Raw genomic sequence first — 16377 nt, forward strand, 5'->3', positions numbered from 1 at the left:
GTTTGAAGATATTCTTTAACAAGATAAGGAGATGCCCTCTCTACTCCTATGTCACTCAGTTTTTATCATGAATGGATGTTGGATTTTGTCAGATGATTTTTCTGCATCAATTGATATAATCATGTAATTTTTCTTTTTTTAATCTGTTGATGTGATGGATTACACGAGTTTTCAAATGTTGAGACAGCCTTGCATATCTGGGATAAACCCACTTGGTTATGCATAATTCTTTTTATACACTGTTGGAATTGTTCTGCTAATATTTTGTTGAGGATCTCTGCACCTATGTTCTTGAGATATTGGACTTTGCTTCATCTTTCTTACAATGTCTCTTTTTTTTGTAGTAGGGTAATGCTGGCCTCAGCATGAGTTAGGCACTATTCCTTCTTCAACTGGAGGAGGAGGAGCTTGCAACAGTGGGGGAGGTGAGGTAACAATGGCTACCAGCCTCTTTGCACTTCTGTGATCAGAAGCCGATATCAGCTATCAGAGCACAGATTCCTGCTATCTGGAGGACGGGGCCTTTTTGCCTATCCTGGCTCCCACAAGCTGGTGCAGACTACTCCAGAAGCACGTGCAGAGCTGCCTGCCACAGGGGTGGGAGTGGGGGCCGGGTATCTCCAACTGTACTAAGAGCTGGTTTTGACCAAAATTAGCTATAATCTACTGTCCAACACTTCCCCTGGAAATTGCAAACCTTCAATAGACTCCAGAATTCCAAAATCATCAGATGTATTTGCCACTGCAACTGTCTAGGTGGAGAGACAGATTCCTGGTGCTTCCTACTCCACCATCTTCCTCAAATCCTCTCTGTCTGGTTCATTTTTATTATTTCTCTCTCCTTATTGATGTTCTCCATTTGGTGAGACATAATCCCCATGATTTCCTTTAGCTCTTGAGCATGTTTGAAAGAGTTGACTTAAAGTCTCTGTCTAGTAGGTCTAAAGTCTGGGCTTCCTCAAGGAAGACGCCGTGTATGGGCCCAACCTTCCTGTTTCTCTACATGCCTCGGAATTTTTTTCTTGTTGTTGAAAACTGGTATTTTAAATATTATAATGTGAAAGTCTGGAAATCAGATTCTCCTCCCTCCACAGGGTTTGTCTGCATAGTGGCTTTTCAAAACTGATTTTGTAAAGTCTGTATTCTTTGTTGTTTGTGGCAACTGAAATCTCTGGACAGTCAGCTAGTGAGTCATCACACACTTCCGTAAAACCCTGAAACCAAACAAAAAAAAAAAAAAAAAAAGAGAGAGAGAGAGAGAGAGAGAACTACTCTCCCAGTCTGTAGATGGGCTGTGTGTCCTGGGGCATGCCTTCAACCCTGCCTTGGCCCTCACTTCTTGCTTACACAGAACCTCAGGGCAGCCACACGTGCAAGCTTAAAGGCTTTCTCAGGTCTTTTCTGAGCATGCACTCAGAAAGCAAAGGTTTAAGGTCTTTTGGAAGAAAAAGTAATCTTAATTCTTTCCTGCATGAATTGGAGGGGACTGCCATTACATGACCTTAGTGGCATAACTCATGGGACCCCAGTGTCTCCCAGCCTGATAAACTCCAAGGTAGAGTTCTGAACTCTGACAGACAATACTAGGTGCTTGACACTGACAAGGGTCACATTGCTTGCCCTCTGTAACCCCCTCCCTGCCAGCATCTCATTTTCCAGAGCATGCAGTGCTGCATTTTGTTTAAACAAGGAGCAGAACAAAGATGCCACGCCAAGGAGCCACGCCAAGATGCAGATGGCAGCTCACGCCAACTCCTGACCTGCCCCAGTGGCTCACAGCTGGTGTTCCAATTCCTCTCCTGCTGCAGTCATGTGACTATGCGTTGAGAACGTGCAGGGTCCTGGACAAACAGAACAGGGAACATTACATCCCTAAGAGACTACTGTATCACCCCAAAGCTGCAGAAATCTCAACAAGCTGATGAACATTCCAACATCCACAGCATGTATATTCAGCTCTCATTTTATTTTAGTTATAAAACAATTGCCAAAACACAAAGTTAAAAAAACACACACACACACACACAGATACAGTTTTTATTCCTTCTTTTGTTGCAGAAAATAAATAACGGTCACATATTCCATATGCGTGTCTATAACAGCATTTCTAAAAATGTAATTTACTGGACTTAACAGCATAACCTTTTTGGCTTTTCACCTGCATTATCATACAGTATATCATTTTATTTTATTAACTTTTTAAAGCACCTGGGCTCCAGCAACTTTGGGAAAAGGTTGTTTGTGAGCTTAAAATCTTTTTTCCAAGTTATTTTTTCAACAGGTAAACTGAACACAACCAGGTCTTAACTTATTTTATTTAAGAGGAGAATATAGTTTTTCTTTTATAAAAATTGCCCCCATAAACTCACGAACACCCAAATGGAATTAAAAAGTTGGTCTACCTTCATAGGAATTAACAAAAGGAAGGAACAAGACACAGACGGTCCCTGTGAAATCATCAGTCAGGCACACGCCTCACAGTGCTTATTCTTACTATTCCAGTTTGGCCCTTGAGAGTTTTAAGAAAGGAAAGCTGTTCAGTCATCTAAACCTATGTTTCTGAAAAGGTAGGACATGGACTCCCCATTGTGAATCCGACGGATGGCTTCTGAAAGGATCATGCTTATATCCACAGTTTTAATTTTGGGGCACTGGAGCTTCTGGATTTCATGTGGAACTGTATTGGTAACCACCACCTGCAAATCAAGAGCAAAACAAGAGATCATAAAACCAAGTAGCCTCCTGGCTCGACCTGAAAATCGGATACATTCTCACATCTCTGAAGTGGGTCTACTGTGCCTTCAGCAATGTTTTCAGTCAGTGTGAATGCTACCTGTACCTTAGGTTAAGGTTTGAAAACCTTACACCCACTATGACAGCTACAGGCAAAAAGACAGATAACAGCAAGAGCTGGCAAGGACATGGAGAAACTGGAACCCTCATTCACTGCTGGTGGGAATGCAAACTGGTTCGGCCGCATTGGAAAACAGTCTGGAGGTTCCTCAAAAGGTTAAACATAGAGTTACTGTGTGACCCAGCAATTCTCCTCCTAGGTAGACACCCAAGAGAAACGAAAACATCTCCATTTGAAAACATGTACATGAGTGCTCATGACAGCATTATTCACAACAGTCAGAGTGGAAACAACCCAAACTATGAACAGAGAGCAAAAAAATTACAGGCATGCAGTGAAATACTACATGGCAATAAAAAGGATGAAGTACTGACACCTGCTACAACATGGATGAACTTTCAAAAAACATTATGCTAAGTGAAAGAAGCCAGAGATCAAAGGCCACATATTATATGATTCCATTTATATAACATGGCCAGATTAGATAAACCTACTGCAGAGATAGAAAGCAGATTAGTGGTTGCCTAAAGCTGAGTGGATTGAGAAGAAATGGGGAGTGACTGATTATGGAGTTTCTTTGTGGGGGGATGAAAATGTTCTAAAAGTGATTGTCGTAACGGCTGCACAATTCTGTGAATATACTAAAAACTACTGAAGTATACACTTTAAATGGGTGAATCATATGGCATGTGAATTACAGACATCCCCCACAGCCCCCATCTGAGGTTTCACTTTCCACAGTTTCAGTTACCCACGGTCAACCTCACTCTGAAAACACTAAATGGAAAATTGCAGAAATAAATAATTTATACGTTTAAAATTGTGCGCTGTTCTTAGTAGTGTGACGAACTCTTGGGCCGTCTCACTCCGTCTGGGATGTGAATCGGCCCTTTGTTCAGCAGATCCCGCCCGTCAGTCACTCAGCAGCCATCTCGGGTATCAGACCACACTGCTTATGTCCAAGTGATCCTTATTTTACTTAATTTTACAAAAGTAGTGAGGCTGGCAATTCAGATATACTAAAGAGAAGCTGTGAAGTGCTTCCTTTAAGCGAAAAGGCAAAAGTTCTCGACTTAAGGAAGGAAAGCTGGGTGCTGAGATTGCTAAGATCTATGGTATAAATGAATCGTCCATCCGTAAACTTGTGAAGAAGGAAACAGAAATTCATGCTAGTTTTGCTGTCACATATCAAATTGTAAAAGTTGCAGACACAGTATGTGAAAGTGCTTAGTTAAGATGAAAAAGGCATTAAATTTGCACAAGAAGGTATATTGCCATAATTGTTCTATTTTATTATTAGTTATTACTGTTAATTTCTTACAGTGCTTAATTAATAAGTTAAACTTTATCATAGATATGTATGTACAGGAAAAAACAGACTATACATAGGATTTAGTACTATCCGTGCACGGTTTCAGGCATCCACTGGGGGGTCTTGGAAGGTATCCCCTGTGGATAAGGGGGGACTACTGTATGTCAATAAAGCTGTTATTTTAAAAAGATTTGATGAAAATCAAAAAAGGGGAAACATGCATTTTTCAACAGCTACAAATGGAAAAAAAATACTCAGCCTTCTTAAAAAAACAGATGGGAATATTTTTAAAGTTATTATTTATAATACATACTCCCTACTTCCAAAATAAGCCTCAAGACAGCTTATAATAAAAAACATACATATACCATGAGATTGTTGAAACAGACGGATGATCAGGAATCATTCAGAACCAGCAGCAGGGCCATGAAAACCTAGCCCATCGTAATTACTGTGTGACTCCTTTCCATTTTTTTTTTTTTTTTAGCGGTACGCGGGCCCCTCACTGTTGTGGCCTCTCCCATTGCAGAGCACAGGCTCCCGATGCGCAGGCTCAGCGGCCATGGCTCATGGGCCTAGCCGCTCCGTGGCACGTGGGATCCTCCCGGACCGGGGCACGAACCCACATCCCCTGCATCGGCAAGCGGACTCTCAACCACTGTGCCACCAGGGAAACCCGTGACTCCTTTTCTGTTTGATCTTCCTGGTAACTAAGGCAAATGTGGGAACACGAAGGGTCATGTAAGTCTCATGACCTGTAAAAGAACAGCTCCCAAAGGAAAAACACCTACCCACTGGTATCAAACACAGAATTTTCTGCCCCATCCACATGGCATCAGTGTGAAGGGCGACCCCAGGCAGGGCTGCACCTGCTCTGAGCACACTGCCTCGGGGACGGTGCCCCCAGGAGGGACCGTACCATCTGGTCACCTTGGAGGGTCAGTTTTCTCACTAGATAATCACCCCCAGTCGGGAATGAATTTTCCAAATGTATTCTAACCACTTTGAAAAATAACAGCTTTTTGGTGGTATAATTCACATACGATACAATTTGCCCATTGAAAGCATACAATTTAATGACGTTCAGGATACTCAGAGTTGTGATTAGTATCTCCCCGCAAAGAAATTCTGTACCCCCTTCGGCCACTCCTCATTTCACCCTTCCTCAAACCCCCCTGGCAACCACCAATCTACTGACTTTACAGAGGCCTATTCTGGACGTTTCATTTAACTACCTTTAATTAAAAAAACAGAAAGAAAAACACTTCAAATCTTGATTTATCAACTCCAAGCCCTCCTTACTGGCTCCTCTTCTGAGAGACAGGGCAATCAGCCTCTCTCCTCTTCTCCCACCTCCCACCCTGTCGATCCTGCTGTTACTTTTACATGGTTCGTAGCTTTATTATCTACTGGGCAACTGTGCTTCGTCTACAGGCCTATATGGAACCCCGCTTATCCATCAGTTACCGACCCGGCTCCCCGGTATGGGTATCAGGGACAGAGCCCCCCTGCTGGCCTAGGATGTGCGACCTCCGCGTCCGGGGCTTCATGCGTCCTCTCCAAAGTCCACTCTGTTCTGAGGGCCTGGATGCAGCAGCCCCCCACACGCTCTTGCTAACCTGCCCACACACAGCACCCGCAAGAACCCCGCCTAGCGCCACGCGGACAGAACAGTGAGCACCGCCGTGGGCCTGAAGTCTTCCCGCTTTATGTGTGTTTCGTGCAGCGGAGAAAGGAGGCCGGATCGAGCTAAGCCGTGCGAGCCTGGCTTTCTCTCTGTGCTAAAGCATCCTGAACCCATCAGAGATGATGAGCATGGGCCAGGCTCAGGGAGAGTGACTGCTCAAGAGGAAAAGTGTGGGCCTCAGAAAAGTTAAAGGAGTCCAACTAGTTTAAGATTCAATACCCAGGAATATACAGGAGACAGCATTTCTGCTTCTTAAAAGATAATAAAAACGTGATTCACACAATCAACCCCCGCAGCTAGCTGGCCCCTGGAATGAGGGGTGGACAAAGGAGGGCGAGGAAACCTGGCTGGCCTCACTTCAGCCACTCTGGGAGCTGCAGGCAGTTTAGGAAGGTGGCCCTGTGTGCCCTCCTCTCCCAACGTCATGCCACGGGCGTCTGTACCAGGAAGAGAGCTGGGCTTTAGCATTGGGTAAACTAGGGTCTGAACCCTACGAGCTTGGGCTCGTAGCTGCCTGACCTTAAGAAGTCACTGAACTTTTCTGGTGCACAATTTCTCACTCTCCCTGCAGGGCTGTGCCGGAGCTCAGGGATGGCATGTGCCCAGCATTAGGCGGTTCCGTCAGGGCCAAGGGCTCCACTTACGAGAGTCACTAAAACTATCACCCACTGCCACGGGCAGAACACAGAGGCTGCAGGCAGTGACACGCAAACAGAACTACCACTCTGAACTACAGAGCAGCTCACTCTCCACCTGCTCCCGTGACCACAGGTCGGGATGGGCACGGGCACCAGGCAGCTGTGCCCACACTCAGCCCGGCTCTGTTACCTCATCGATGGCAGATTCCTCGATCAGTCGAGGGGCGTCGGAGGATAACAAGCCGTGAGTCGCCATCACGAAGATCTTATACGCACCCCTTTCCTTCAGGGTCTCTGCTGCAGCGAGGAAGCTGTCCACATCATCAATAATGTCGTCCTGGCATTACAGATTCAGCAAAAGACATGAACACTTTTGTAAAGGTGGGTCTAGACCACGGGGAAAAAGGCTGGACTAATTCTACTGTGACACACCTGCTGTCCACGTTGACGTGTCCAGACAGCGAGGTCACCGGGCTCCCGCTGCATTCCCTCCAGGCCTCCCACAGTGCAGCACAGGCGCCCTGGGCCTATAGTTCTCTATCCCTACTGTCTAGAGCTACACCCCACCAGGCAGGTGCTCCAGAAATACTCACCCTAGACCTTTTTAATGCATAGTAAAGCACCTGTTAGAAGATGCTTTTGACTCTAGGTGGTTCTTTCCTCTTTTCTTGCTACTTTTCCTTATTTTCTAAATTTTCTGCACTGGGTGGATGGGAAATGTGTTTTTTCCATATATTTTTTAATGGGAAAAATAATAATAATTATTATTTTAACAAAATACTCAGTCCAGTGGTTTCTAATCTCGCAGACTCCCAGTATGAGATAATAGAAAATATATACATTGGTCTCTTCTAAAGCCCTTTTACATGTTTTAGCGGTAAGAGCACTAGAGGAACCTCTTGTCCTGATGAGATGACTCTGGGCGGGCTCCTGGATGGGCACTGGCCACCAGAAAGACCAGGGAAGCTTGGAATTTGCAGCACCTGCAGGGCCGGCCCCAACTCCTCCAGGGAGGGGAGGGGGCTGGAAATGGGGTTAATGATCCATCAGGCCTCCAGGAAGAAGCCCCCATAACATCCCAGTACCACGGGGTTCGGGGAGCAAACCAGGTGGGTGAACATTCCACACCGAGTGGGTGATGGACCCCAACTCCACAGGGACCCTCCCCAGCCCTGCCCCATGCCTCTCTCTCTCCATCTGGCTGCTCATCTGTGTCCTATGTCACATCCTTTAATGACCTAGTGAACCTAAGTGTCTCTCTGAGTTCTGTGAGCTGCTCTAGCAAATGCTCCAGTCCAGGGGGGTCCTGGGAGCCTCGGATTTGTAGGCAAGCCGGACAGAAGCTGTGGGTCACCTGGCGAGTCTCAGTTTTTGGACCAAAGCAGACATTCAGCACAAGGCGCCTGTGAGACCTACCTGGCACCGTCCCCAGCACGACTGGCAAGCCAGCCAGCAAAGCACCAGCGGCAAGCGCGACAGAGTGACAGGAAGAGAGGCCTGCGTACCACAATGACGGCGGTCCTTCCTCCCACGTCACCGACCACTGTGATCGGGGGCTTCTCCTTGGGGATGAGCACTGCCCAGGACAAAACACGCACACGTTTCTCGGTTAAGAGCCCAGCCGAGGCCTTAGCAAGTCACTGTCTCATGACAGAGGCCCAAGAGACCAGCAACAGAAGGGAGTTTCCCCCACCCGATAAAGGGCAACTACGGAAAAATCACTGCTAACGTCATATGGGATGAAAGACCTTTCCCCTAACATCAGGGACAGGACAAGGATGCCCACTTTCACCACTGCTATTCAACAGAGCACCGCACGTGCTAGCCAGGGCAGTCAGGCAAGAAAAAGAAATAAAAGGCATCCAGATCGGACAGGAAGACTTAGTCCGTTAACACGGCAATGCTCCCCGAGTGATCTAGAGACTCAATGCAGCCCGTCAGAATCCCAGCCTCTTTTTTTGCAGAAATAAACTGACCCTAAAGTGCAAAGGATCCCAAAGAGCAAAAACAACGCGAGGGACTCACTGCCCTCGGGAGCGTTCTGCTGCCACCTTTTCCCCATGTCTTCCCTCCAGGGAGCTTCGGTGGTCAGGGTGGCGTCCTTCCTGGCCACCCACGGCCACACACAAAGCCCAGCCCCTGCCCCTGCCATCCTGTCCCCAGTTGAACCCATGCCTGAATGCCTTCAACGTCCACCTCAGCTAACCGGGATCCACAAGGCCCAGCTGCAGTCTCGCTCCTTCATGGCCATCCCAGGACCGTATCTCCTTCTCTGAGGTTTTTTGTTTATAAACGAGCAAACTCCTAGGCAATGTGAGAACCCGAAGGGGTCCAGAGTACACCACAGCGGCATGAAAAGTATTTTAAGCTGAAGGCATTTGAATTCCTGAAGTCCCTTATCTGCCTAAAAGCAGAGCTCCCCAAAGGAACTCAAAAGAACTCAGTTGTCCTAAACCCCCTCCCAGCAACAACCGCAGGAAGACTGGCTCTCATCACCCAGACCAGAAGTCGGCACCACTCCTACACAGACACTGTCACACACCGTCCTGTCTCCCATCCATCCTCCCTACGAGCCACTGGCCCTCCCATCAGCGCCCTTCCTCCGCTCCCCTTCCCCTATGAAGACCATATACAAGCCCCAAATTGCAACCTCCTCTTAAAATCTTATCTTTTCTCTTCTTGATCTGTCTTCTGTCAATTTTATTTGCAACCTCCTGAGCACTGAAGCTACAGAGGGTAGAGGAAAAGTCTTTTCTCCCCGGCAAACTCAAACAAAAGCAGTATTTTTTTTTTAACTGAAAAGATGTTATTAAAGCTTGAGGGAAGTTTCTTAAAAACAAAAACAAATTCATGCATAACTCTACCACCCAGTCACAACCACGTTCATCCTTCATATTCCCTCCTCGCCCTGGCAAAAGACAGGCCTACACTCTTGTATTTTGCCTTATTCACATACATTCCATATATTTTTCTCTTGTTTCCAGAGTCTTAATTATTTCAAAGGGCTGCATAATGAATTGTGCTGATACGACATTCTTCACCAAGCCCCGCCCTCCAGTGAACCATTCAGACTTTTCCAATATTTTGCGTTAGAAATAACACTACAGTGAATAACTTGTGCACCAAAAGCTTTCTGCTTGTGTTAAACTTTACTTTACTCTACGACATGTTAGTGAATGAACAAGTGAAATCCCTGACGTGCCACAGATGCGTCTAAACTGAGCATGTGCATAGGTCTTGGTATGACCAGACAGACTGCTTCTAAGAGGCCACCAGAAGTGCACTTGCCACAGCCAGGCCACGAAAGGTATCAGTTTTTGCCAATTTAAAAAGCAAAAAGAGAAGTAGCACTTCACATTCGAAAAAAAAATTAAGTCAGCCTTAAAATCAAAGAGGAAAGCGACCCGGGGGCAGCACACTTACTGGGGATCTCCAGGCTGGGGTGGATGGCGGCGGCGCTCCTGACCATGGGCGGGGAATGCCGCCCGTCCACCAGGTCGGACTCGGCGTCCTGCGCTTCTCCGTGAATCACCGCGATGCCCAGTCGCAGGCGCTCAGCAAAAGACTGTGCCCTGGAGGAGAGCAGGAGACCCGTTTACAATCACGCAAAGCTGGTTTCTGATTACATCTATGGAGAAACATCACGGGAACTTTAAAAAGGTAGTTTCCAAAAGGGTTAATGAGAAAGGAGAATTAATAATCTTAGACTCGGGCTTCCCTGGTGGCGCAGTGGTTGAGAGTCCGCCTGCCGATGCAGGGGACGTGGGTTCGTGCCCCGGTCCGGGAAGATCCCACATGCCGCGGAGTGGCTGGGCCCGTGAGCCATGGCCGCTGAGCCTGCGCGTCCGGAACTTGTGCTCCGCAACAGGAGAGGCCACAACAGTGAGAGGCCCGCGTACCGCAAAAAAAAAAAAATAATAATAATCTTAGACTCTCAGAATCCAAGACGAAATGTGGAGACCCCACATGACCACACATCCCCCTGGCAGCTGGGCCTAGTGTGCACTCGGCCAGCGAGCGAGCCCGTGTAAGTTATAAGTTGGTTCACCTCCTCTAAGCCTCCGTTTCCTCAGCTGGAATTGGTAATTAATTCTACCTATCTACCTAGTTAACAGTGAGAACCAACCACACGATACAAAGTGCACTAACTACTCATCAGAGTACGAAACATCAAGGTTTTGTTGTGTAACTGAGATACGAGACACTGTACACACATAAACCACATGATTTCATAAGCTCAGATGTATTTCTATATCCGTACAACTGTCAGCACAACCAAGTCACTGAAAGTATCTACCCCTGCCAAACGTCACCTGTGCCCCTCTGCAATTTCTCCTTCCAGCATCAGCTACCAGTGAGCTGCTTTCTATCACCATGGTTTTACGTTTTCTAGAATGTCGTAAGTGGAATCGGAGTCTGTAGTCCTTAATTTTGTCTTACTTTGTTCACTCAGCGTAACAGTTTGGAGATTCACCCACATTCATCAAGAGAGCATCCCTTACATCGCTGAGTAACAGTCCATGGTGTGGGTCTATCACTATTTGTCCATTTACTTGTGGATGGACTTTTTTTTTTTAAAGATTTATTGTTTACTTATTTATTTCATTTATTTTTTGGCCGCATCGGGTCTTAGTTGCAGAATGCGGGATCTTCACCGAGGCACGTATGATCTTTCTTTGCAGGGCATGGGCTTCTCTCTAGTAGTGGCGTGTGGGTTTTCTTTCTCTAGTTGTGATGCATGGGCTCCAGAGGGCGTGAGCTCTGTAGTTTGCGGCACGTGGGCTCTCTCATTGAGCTCAGCAGTTGTAGCACATGGGCTTAGTTGCCCCACGGCATGTGGGATCTTAGTTCCCTGACCGGGGCTCGAATCTGTGTCCCCTGCATTGGCAGGCGTATTCTTAACCACTGCGTCACCAGGGAAATTCCTGGATAGACTTCTGAGTTGTGTCCAGTCATGAGTTGTTACAAAACCGTGTGAACACTCAGGTACAAATCCGTCTGGACTCATGTTTCCTTTTCCCTTGGTGTGACTGGATCACACATTACCGTTTCCCCAAGTGGCTGTCACACGCCCACAAGCCGTGTGTGAGCACTCGGCTTTTCCACACCCTCACCAGCACGGGCCGCTGTCAGCCCTTTCAATGTACCCATCCCAGCGGTATGCCGTGGGTCGCTGTGGTTTCAGTTTGCATTGAACCCTCATGACAAATGGCGCTTATCTGCCACCTATATATATGCTTTGGTAAAGGGTCTGTTTCTCTTTTGCCAATTTTTTAGTTGGGTTGTTAGTTCTCTTAGTAAGTCTGGAGAATTCTTTATATATTCTGAATTTACGTCCTTCATCAGACGTATGCTTCACAAATGTTCTCCCCCGATCTGAGCTTTCGCCTGTTATTCTCTTAATGATGTCTTCTGAAGAGCAGTTTTAATTTTCATGACATCCAATTTAACAATTTTTTCCTATCAGTTGGGCTTTTAGTGTCATATTTAAGAAATCTTTACCTAAACCAAGGTCACAAAGACTTTTTTTCCTCTGTTTTCCTCTAGAAGTTTTATACTTTCAGGCTTTACATTTAGGTATATGATTCATTTGAAGTTGATTTTTAAAAATGTGAGATATGACTCAAAATTCATTATTTTGCACACAAACATCTGATTATTCCAACACTTTTCATTTGTTAAAAAGACTAGCCTTTCCCCATTAAATTGCCTATGCACATCTGCTGAAAATCAGTCTTCCAGATACCTGTGGGTCTATTTTTGGACTCTATTCTGTTCCACTGACCTATTTTTTATCTTTATTCCAATACCACACAATCACGATTGCTTTAGCTTTATAATAGGTCTTGAATTCAGGTAGTGTTAGATCTCCAAACTTTGTTCTCCTTTTTCAAAGTTTTTTTTTTTTTCGGGGGAGGGCATTATTCTAGTTTCGTTCCATGTCCATATGAATTTTGGAATCAGCTTGTCAAATTCTATAAAAAAAAGGCCTGCTGACATTTTGATCGGGATGGTGTCAATTCTACAGACCAATGTAGGGAGGAGATACACTATCTTAACAATATTGAGTCTTCCAAGCCACAGACACAGTATATTTCTCCATTCATTTAGGTCTTTAATTTCTCTAGGCAATGTTTTATATTTTTCAGTGTGCAAGTCTTGAACACCTTAGGTTTATCCCTAAGTGTTTCACTTAGTTTGATGCTATTTCGGTTTTTTTTTTTTTTGCTGTACGCGGACCTCTCACTGTTGTGGCCTCTCCCGTTGCGGAGCACAGGCTCCGGACACGCAGGCTCAGCAGCCATGGCTCACGGGCCCAGCCGCTCCGCGGCATGTGGGATCTTCCCGGATCGGGGCACAAACCCGTGTCCCCTGCATCGGCAGGCAGACTCTCAACCACTGTGCCACCAGGGAAGCCCTAGAATTTTTATACCTAGGTTCATGAGGAATATTGATCTGTTTTTCTTTTCTTGTAATGTCTGTGTCTGTCTTTGCTATCAGGGTAATGAATGCCTCATAAAGTGAGCTGGGAAGTACTAGTTCTTCAACTTTCTGGAAGAGTTTATGTACAGTTAGCATTATTTCCCCCTTAAATGTTTGGCAGAATTCACCATTGAGGTCTTACTCATTTTTCCATCTTCAGCATCTAGTGCACAAAAAAATGCTCAAGTGCTTGAAGATCCAACAAGTTCTCCCAACCTTGGTTTTCAAACATCAAAAATTCAAAACAAGTTCCTTACAGCCCACAAGAACAGCTAAAAAGAAACAAAAACAAGGGCTGTGGTCATAAATTAGGGATTTAACAGAACCCCATCATCAGGACTACCTGCACTAGACACAGCCAAGGCATTGCAATGCCACAGGGAGGCACTTAAAGGCACGACTGTGATCCCTGGCGGAACAGAATCTCCCCTGTGCCAGGTTTCCCGTCTGCACTCCACGACCAAGAAGAGTTTTGTCACAGTGCTTGCAATCAGTTCAAGAAATTTAAATGGATGCTACATCCATTGCAAATTACTTTCTTACGAAGTTACACTTTCCTCCCCCTCAGTAGAAGATGTCATTACGCAGCACATGCAGTTAAGTCTTCTGTGGTTTTGAGAAAATCTCAAATGCACATAAAGAAACGTCTACTGGTCTGGCCCTTCCTACAATGAATCTAACTTATATTTCCAAAGAAAAGACAACAGACTTCACAGGAGCAGAGCTGTACTGCATAACCTGATCCAGAAAAGTGTATCTTTGTGTGTGTGTGTGAATATTTTTACTTAAGGAAAAGAGGGAGAGCCTCAGGGGGAGAATATTTTTAATAAAAATTGCTAAAGATCCTAAGAGTTAAGATGTAGTATTTGCATAACTTTAAATTCACCCTTTAAAAAAATTCAAAACAGTTTTTAAAGAAGTCCTCAGAAAAAGATATGTTCAGACAAAGACCACGGCAGAGCCTTCACTGGCTTCTGCCCCACACTAAGCTCACAGCACCACAGAGATTAAGTGCTCCTTCAAATCCAAGATTGGCTTCACAAACAAGATTACTGTCAAAAGTCCTGAGCTCTCAGTTATCCTCTAAGGAAGTCTTTTCCCATCAGGAATTCGTAGAGGTTTGCCAATTCCTAGAATAATGCTGTTTCAACACTACTAACCTACTATAACACTACTAACTATAAACCACAATACTTTCAAGATAAATAAAAGCATTACCTGCACAATGATGTTAGTTTCTGATACTTCATAGAACAGTAACGTAACTTGGGTTCCCACCTGATTCCAAAAAAGGAATCAGGATGGTTCTGGTAGGTCATACTGCTTTAGACACTGACGGCCACAGAGGAATTCCAAAGCAACTCAGTCTTGCTTCTGGTTGTACTATGAGGGTAAATGTACATCATGGGTCAGAACAAAGCACAGGATCTCAGGCTTTTTTTTTCTATTCACTCAATTATTCTAGGAAAACAGTTCCAAGCAACTTGCTCACTAAAGCAAGTTCTGTTTGTTAAAGCAACGTATGTTCTCAGATGGCCTCTTTTACTCAAAACAACGGCTCACTGCCAAAGGGCTGCACAACCACAGCTCCGCCCTCAACCCCACCGCCATCTGCAGAACTGCAGGGCTCACCGTGCTGCTCAGTCTGTGGAGTCTCTCCCGCCTTCTTCGGCGCACGCCGCTCTGTAAGATAAGCAGTGCAGGCGCCACCCCCCACTCTGCCACTCTGCCGACGAGGAAATGGAGGCCTGCAGAGAGCCTGGACCGTGGTTCTCAGCTCTCTCACAAAGACTGGGTAGGCACCAGCTGGAAGCCGGCGTCTCTTGACTCCTAGTTTAACTATCTTCCTGCTGCCTTAGGGTGTCTCTTAAATGAACTGTAACAGTTTTCTAAGGTGAGGCGCCAAATAAAAGACTTGGAGAAGGAAGCCGGAAACAATCAGATCAAAACCGGCGTGTTGCTGAGCTGGAAATGCCATCTCAAGCCCTAACTCTGGATGAGTATGCAAATCAGGACGTCAAAATGAGAGGAAATCACAGCACAGCGCTGTGGGAGATGCCACGGCAGGTGCTACCGACCAAGAGCGCTCAGCACACCTTCGATGTGGAGTGCAAAAGCCATAACTACACTATTTTACACCTTCATCCCCTTTGGAGCAACCATCTCCGTCCTAAAACATTTATTGAATGCAGTGTAACCTATGTGGACTCCATTACAGAAGGCGGGAAAAAGAGGCTTGATCCTTCATCCCAACCTACTGGCCAAACAGCACACGGGGTGATCTGCGAGCCCCAGAAGGGAGAAGCGGGCTGTACTGCTCCCCCCTCAGAAAACGGCTGGCACAGCACACACATACCGAGTGAGACGGACTGAATGGGCAAGCCAACCTCAAGCCTATTCGGCCCACGCCCAAATCCCAGAATCACTGGTGGGGAAGACACTCTAAGAAGTCATTAGCTGGGACTTCCCTGGTGGCGCAGTGGTTAAGAATCTGCCTGCCAGTGCAGGGGACACGGGTTCAAGCCCTGGTCTGGGAAGATCCCACATTCCGTGGAGCAATTAAGCCTGTACACCACAGCTACTGAGCCTGCGCTCTAGAGCCCGCGAGCCACAACTACTGAGCCCTCGCGCCTAGAGACCACGCTCCGCCACAAGAGAAGCCACTGCAATGAGAAGCCCGCGCACTGTAACAAAGAGTAGCCCCCGCTCGCTGCAACCAGAGAAAGTCCGCGCACAGCAACAAAGACCCAACGCAGCCAAAAATAAAAATAAAAAATAAATTAAAAAAAAGAAGTCATTAGTTGTGCTGCTACCTTCCTGTAAACAACACAGCAGAATCACCTTGGATCCGTTTCCTCACCTCCCTGATGTGTCTCCTCACCTGTGAGAGGGAACACGCAGTGGTGGGTCCTCCCATCTGTCTTTCTGCCTCATTACCCCAGGCTCACAGCTGTGCCCAAACAAAAGCCAGACCAAGAAAGGGGCAGCCTCACAAGCCAGGAAACTTTAAGACAAAAACTGCGCTACTCCAGCCAAACCCCACAGGCTTTTGGGGGCAAAGAGCAGTTCAGTTTGGGGTATGTTAAGTTTAGTGGTGCCTCAAAAATGGAAACATACAATTACTATATGACCCAGCAGTTTCAATCCTAGATATATATCCACGAGAAATGAAAACATGCCAACACAAACACTTGTACACAAATGTTCACAGCACTGCTACTGCTCACAGCCAAAAGGTGGGAACAACCCAAATGCCCATCAACAGATGAATGGATAAACAAAGTGTAGTACATCCCTACAATGGAATAGTATTCAGCCATAAAAAGGAATGAATTACTGATATATGCTACAATGTAGATGAACTCGAAAACATTATGCTCAGTGAAAGAAACCAGACACAAAA

At 46.0% G+C, this 16377-nt stretch overlaps 1 protein-coding gene across 6 annotated transcripts in view; it reads right to left on the reverse strand.

Moving 5' to 3' along the window:
• Positions 1-2018: 2018 nt before the first annotated feature.
• Positions 2019-16377, reverse strand: part of PRPSAP2 (phosphoribosyl pyrophosphate synthetase associated protein 2) — a 39501-nt gene continuing 25142 nt past the window's right edge. For all 6 annotated transcript variants that reach the window (XM_082860207.1, XM_082860203.1, XM_082860206.1 and 3 more), the window contains 4 exons: positions 9915-10063; positions 7997-8067; positions 6682-6828; positions 2019-2696 (listed from right to left, as the gene is read on the reverse strand). In XM_082860207.1, the coding sequence (XP_082716333.1) occupies positions 2538-2696; positions 6682-6828; positions 7997-8067; positions 9915-10063 (526 nt within the window). In that variant the 3' untranslated portion in view covers positions 2019-2537. The remainder of the gene's footprint in view (positions 2697-6681; positions 6829-7996; positions 8068-9914; positions 10064-16377) is intronic.

This window comes from Leucopleurus acutus (assembly GCF_964270905.1).
Source record: "Leucopleurus acutus genome assembly, chromosome: 19".
Classification (NCBI taxonomy): Eukaryota; Metazoa; Chordata; class Mammalia; order Artiodactyla; family Delphinidae; genus Leucopleurus; species Leucopleurus acutus.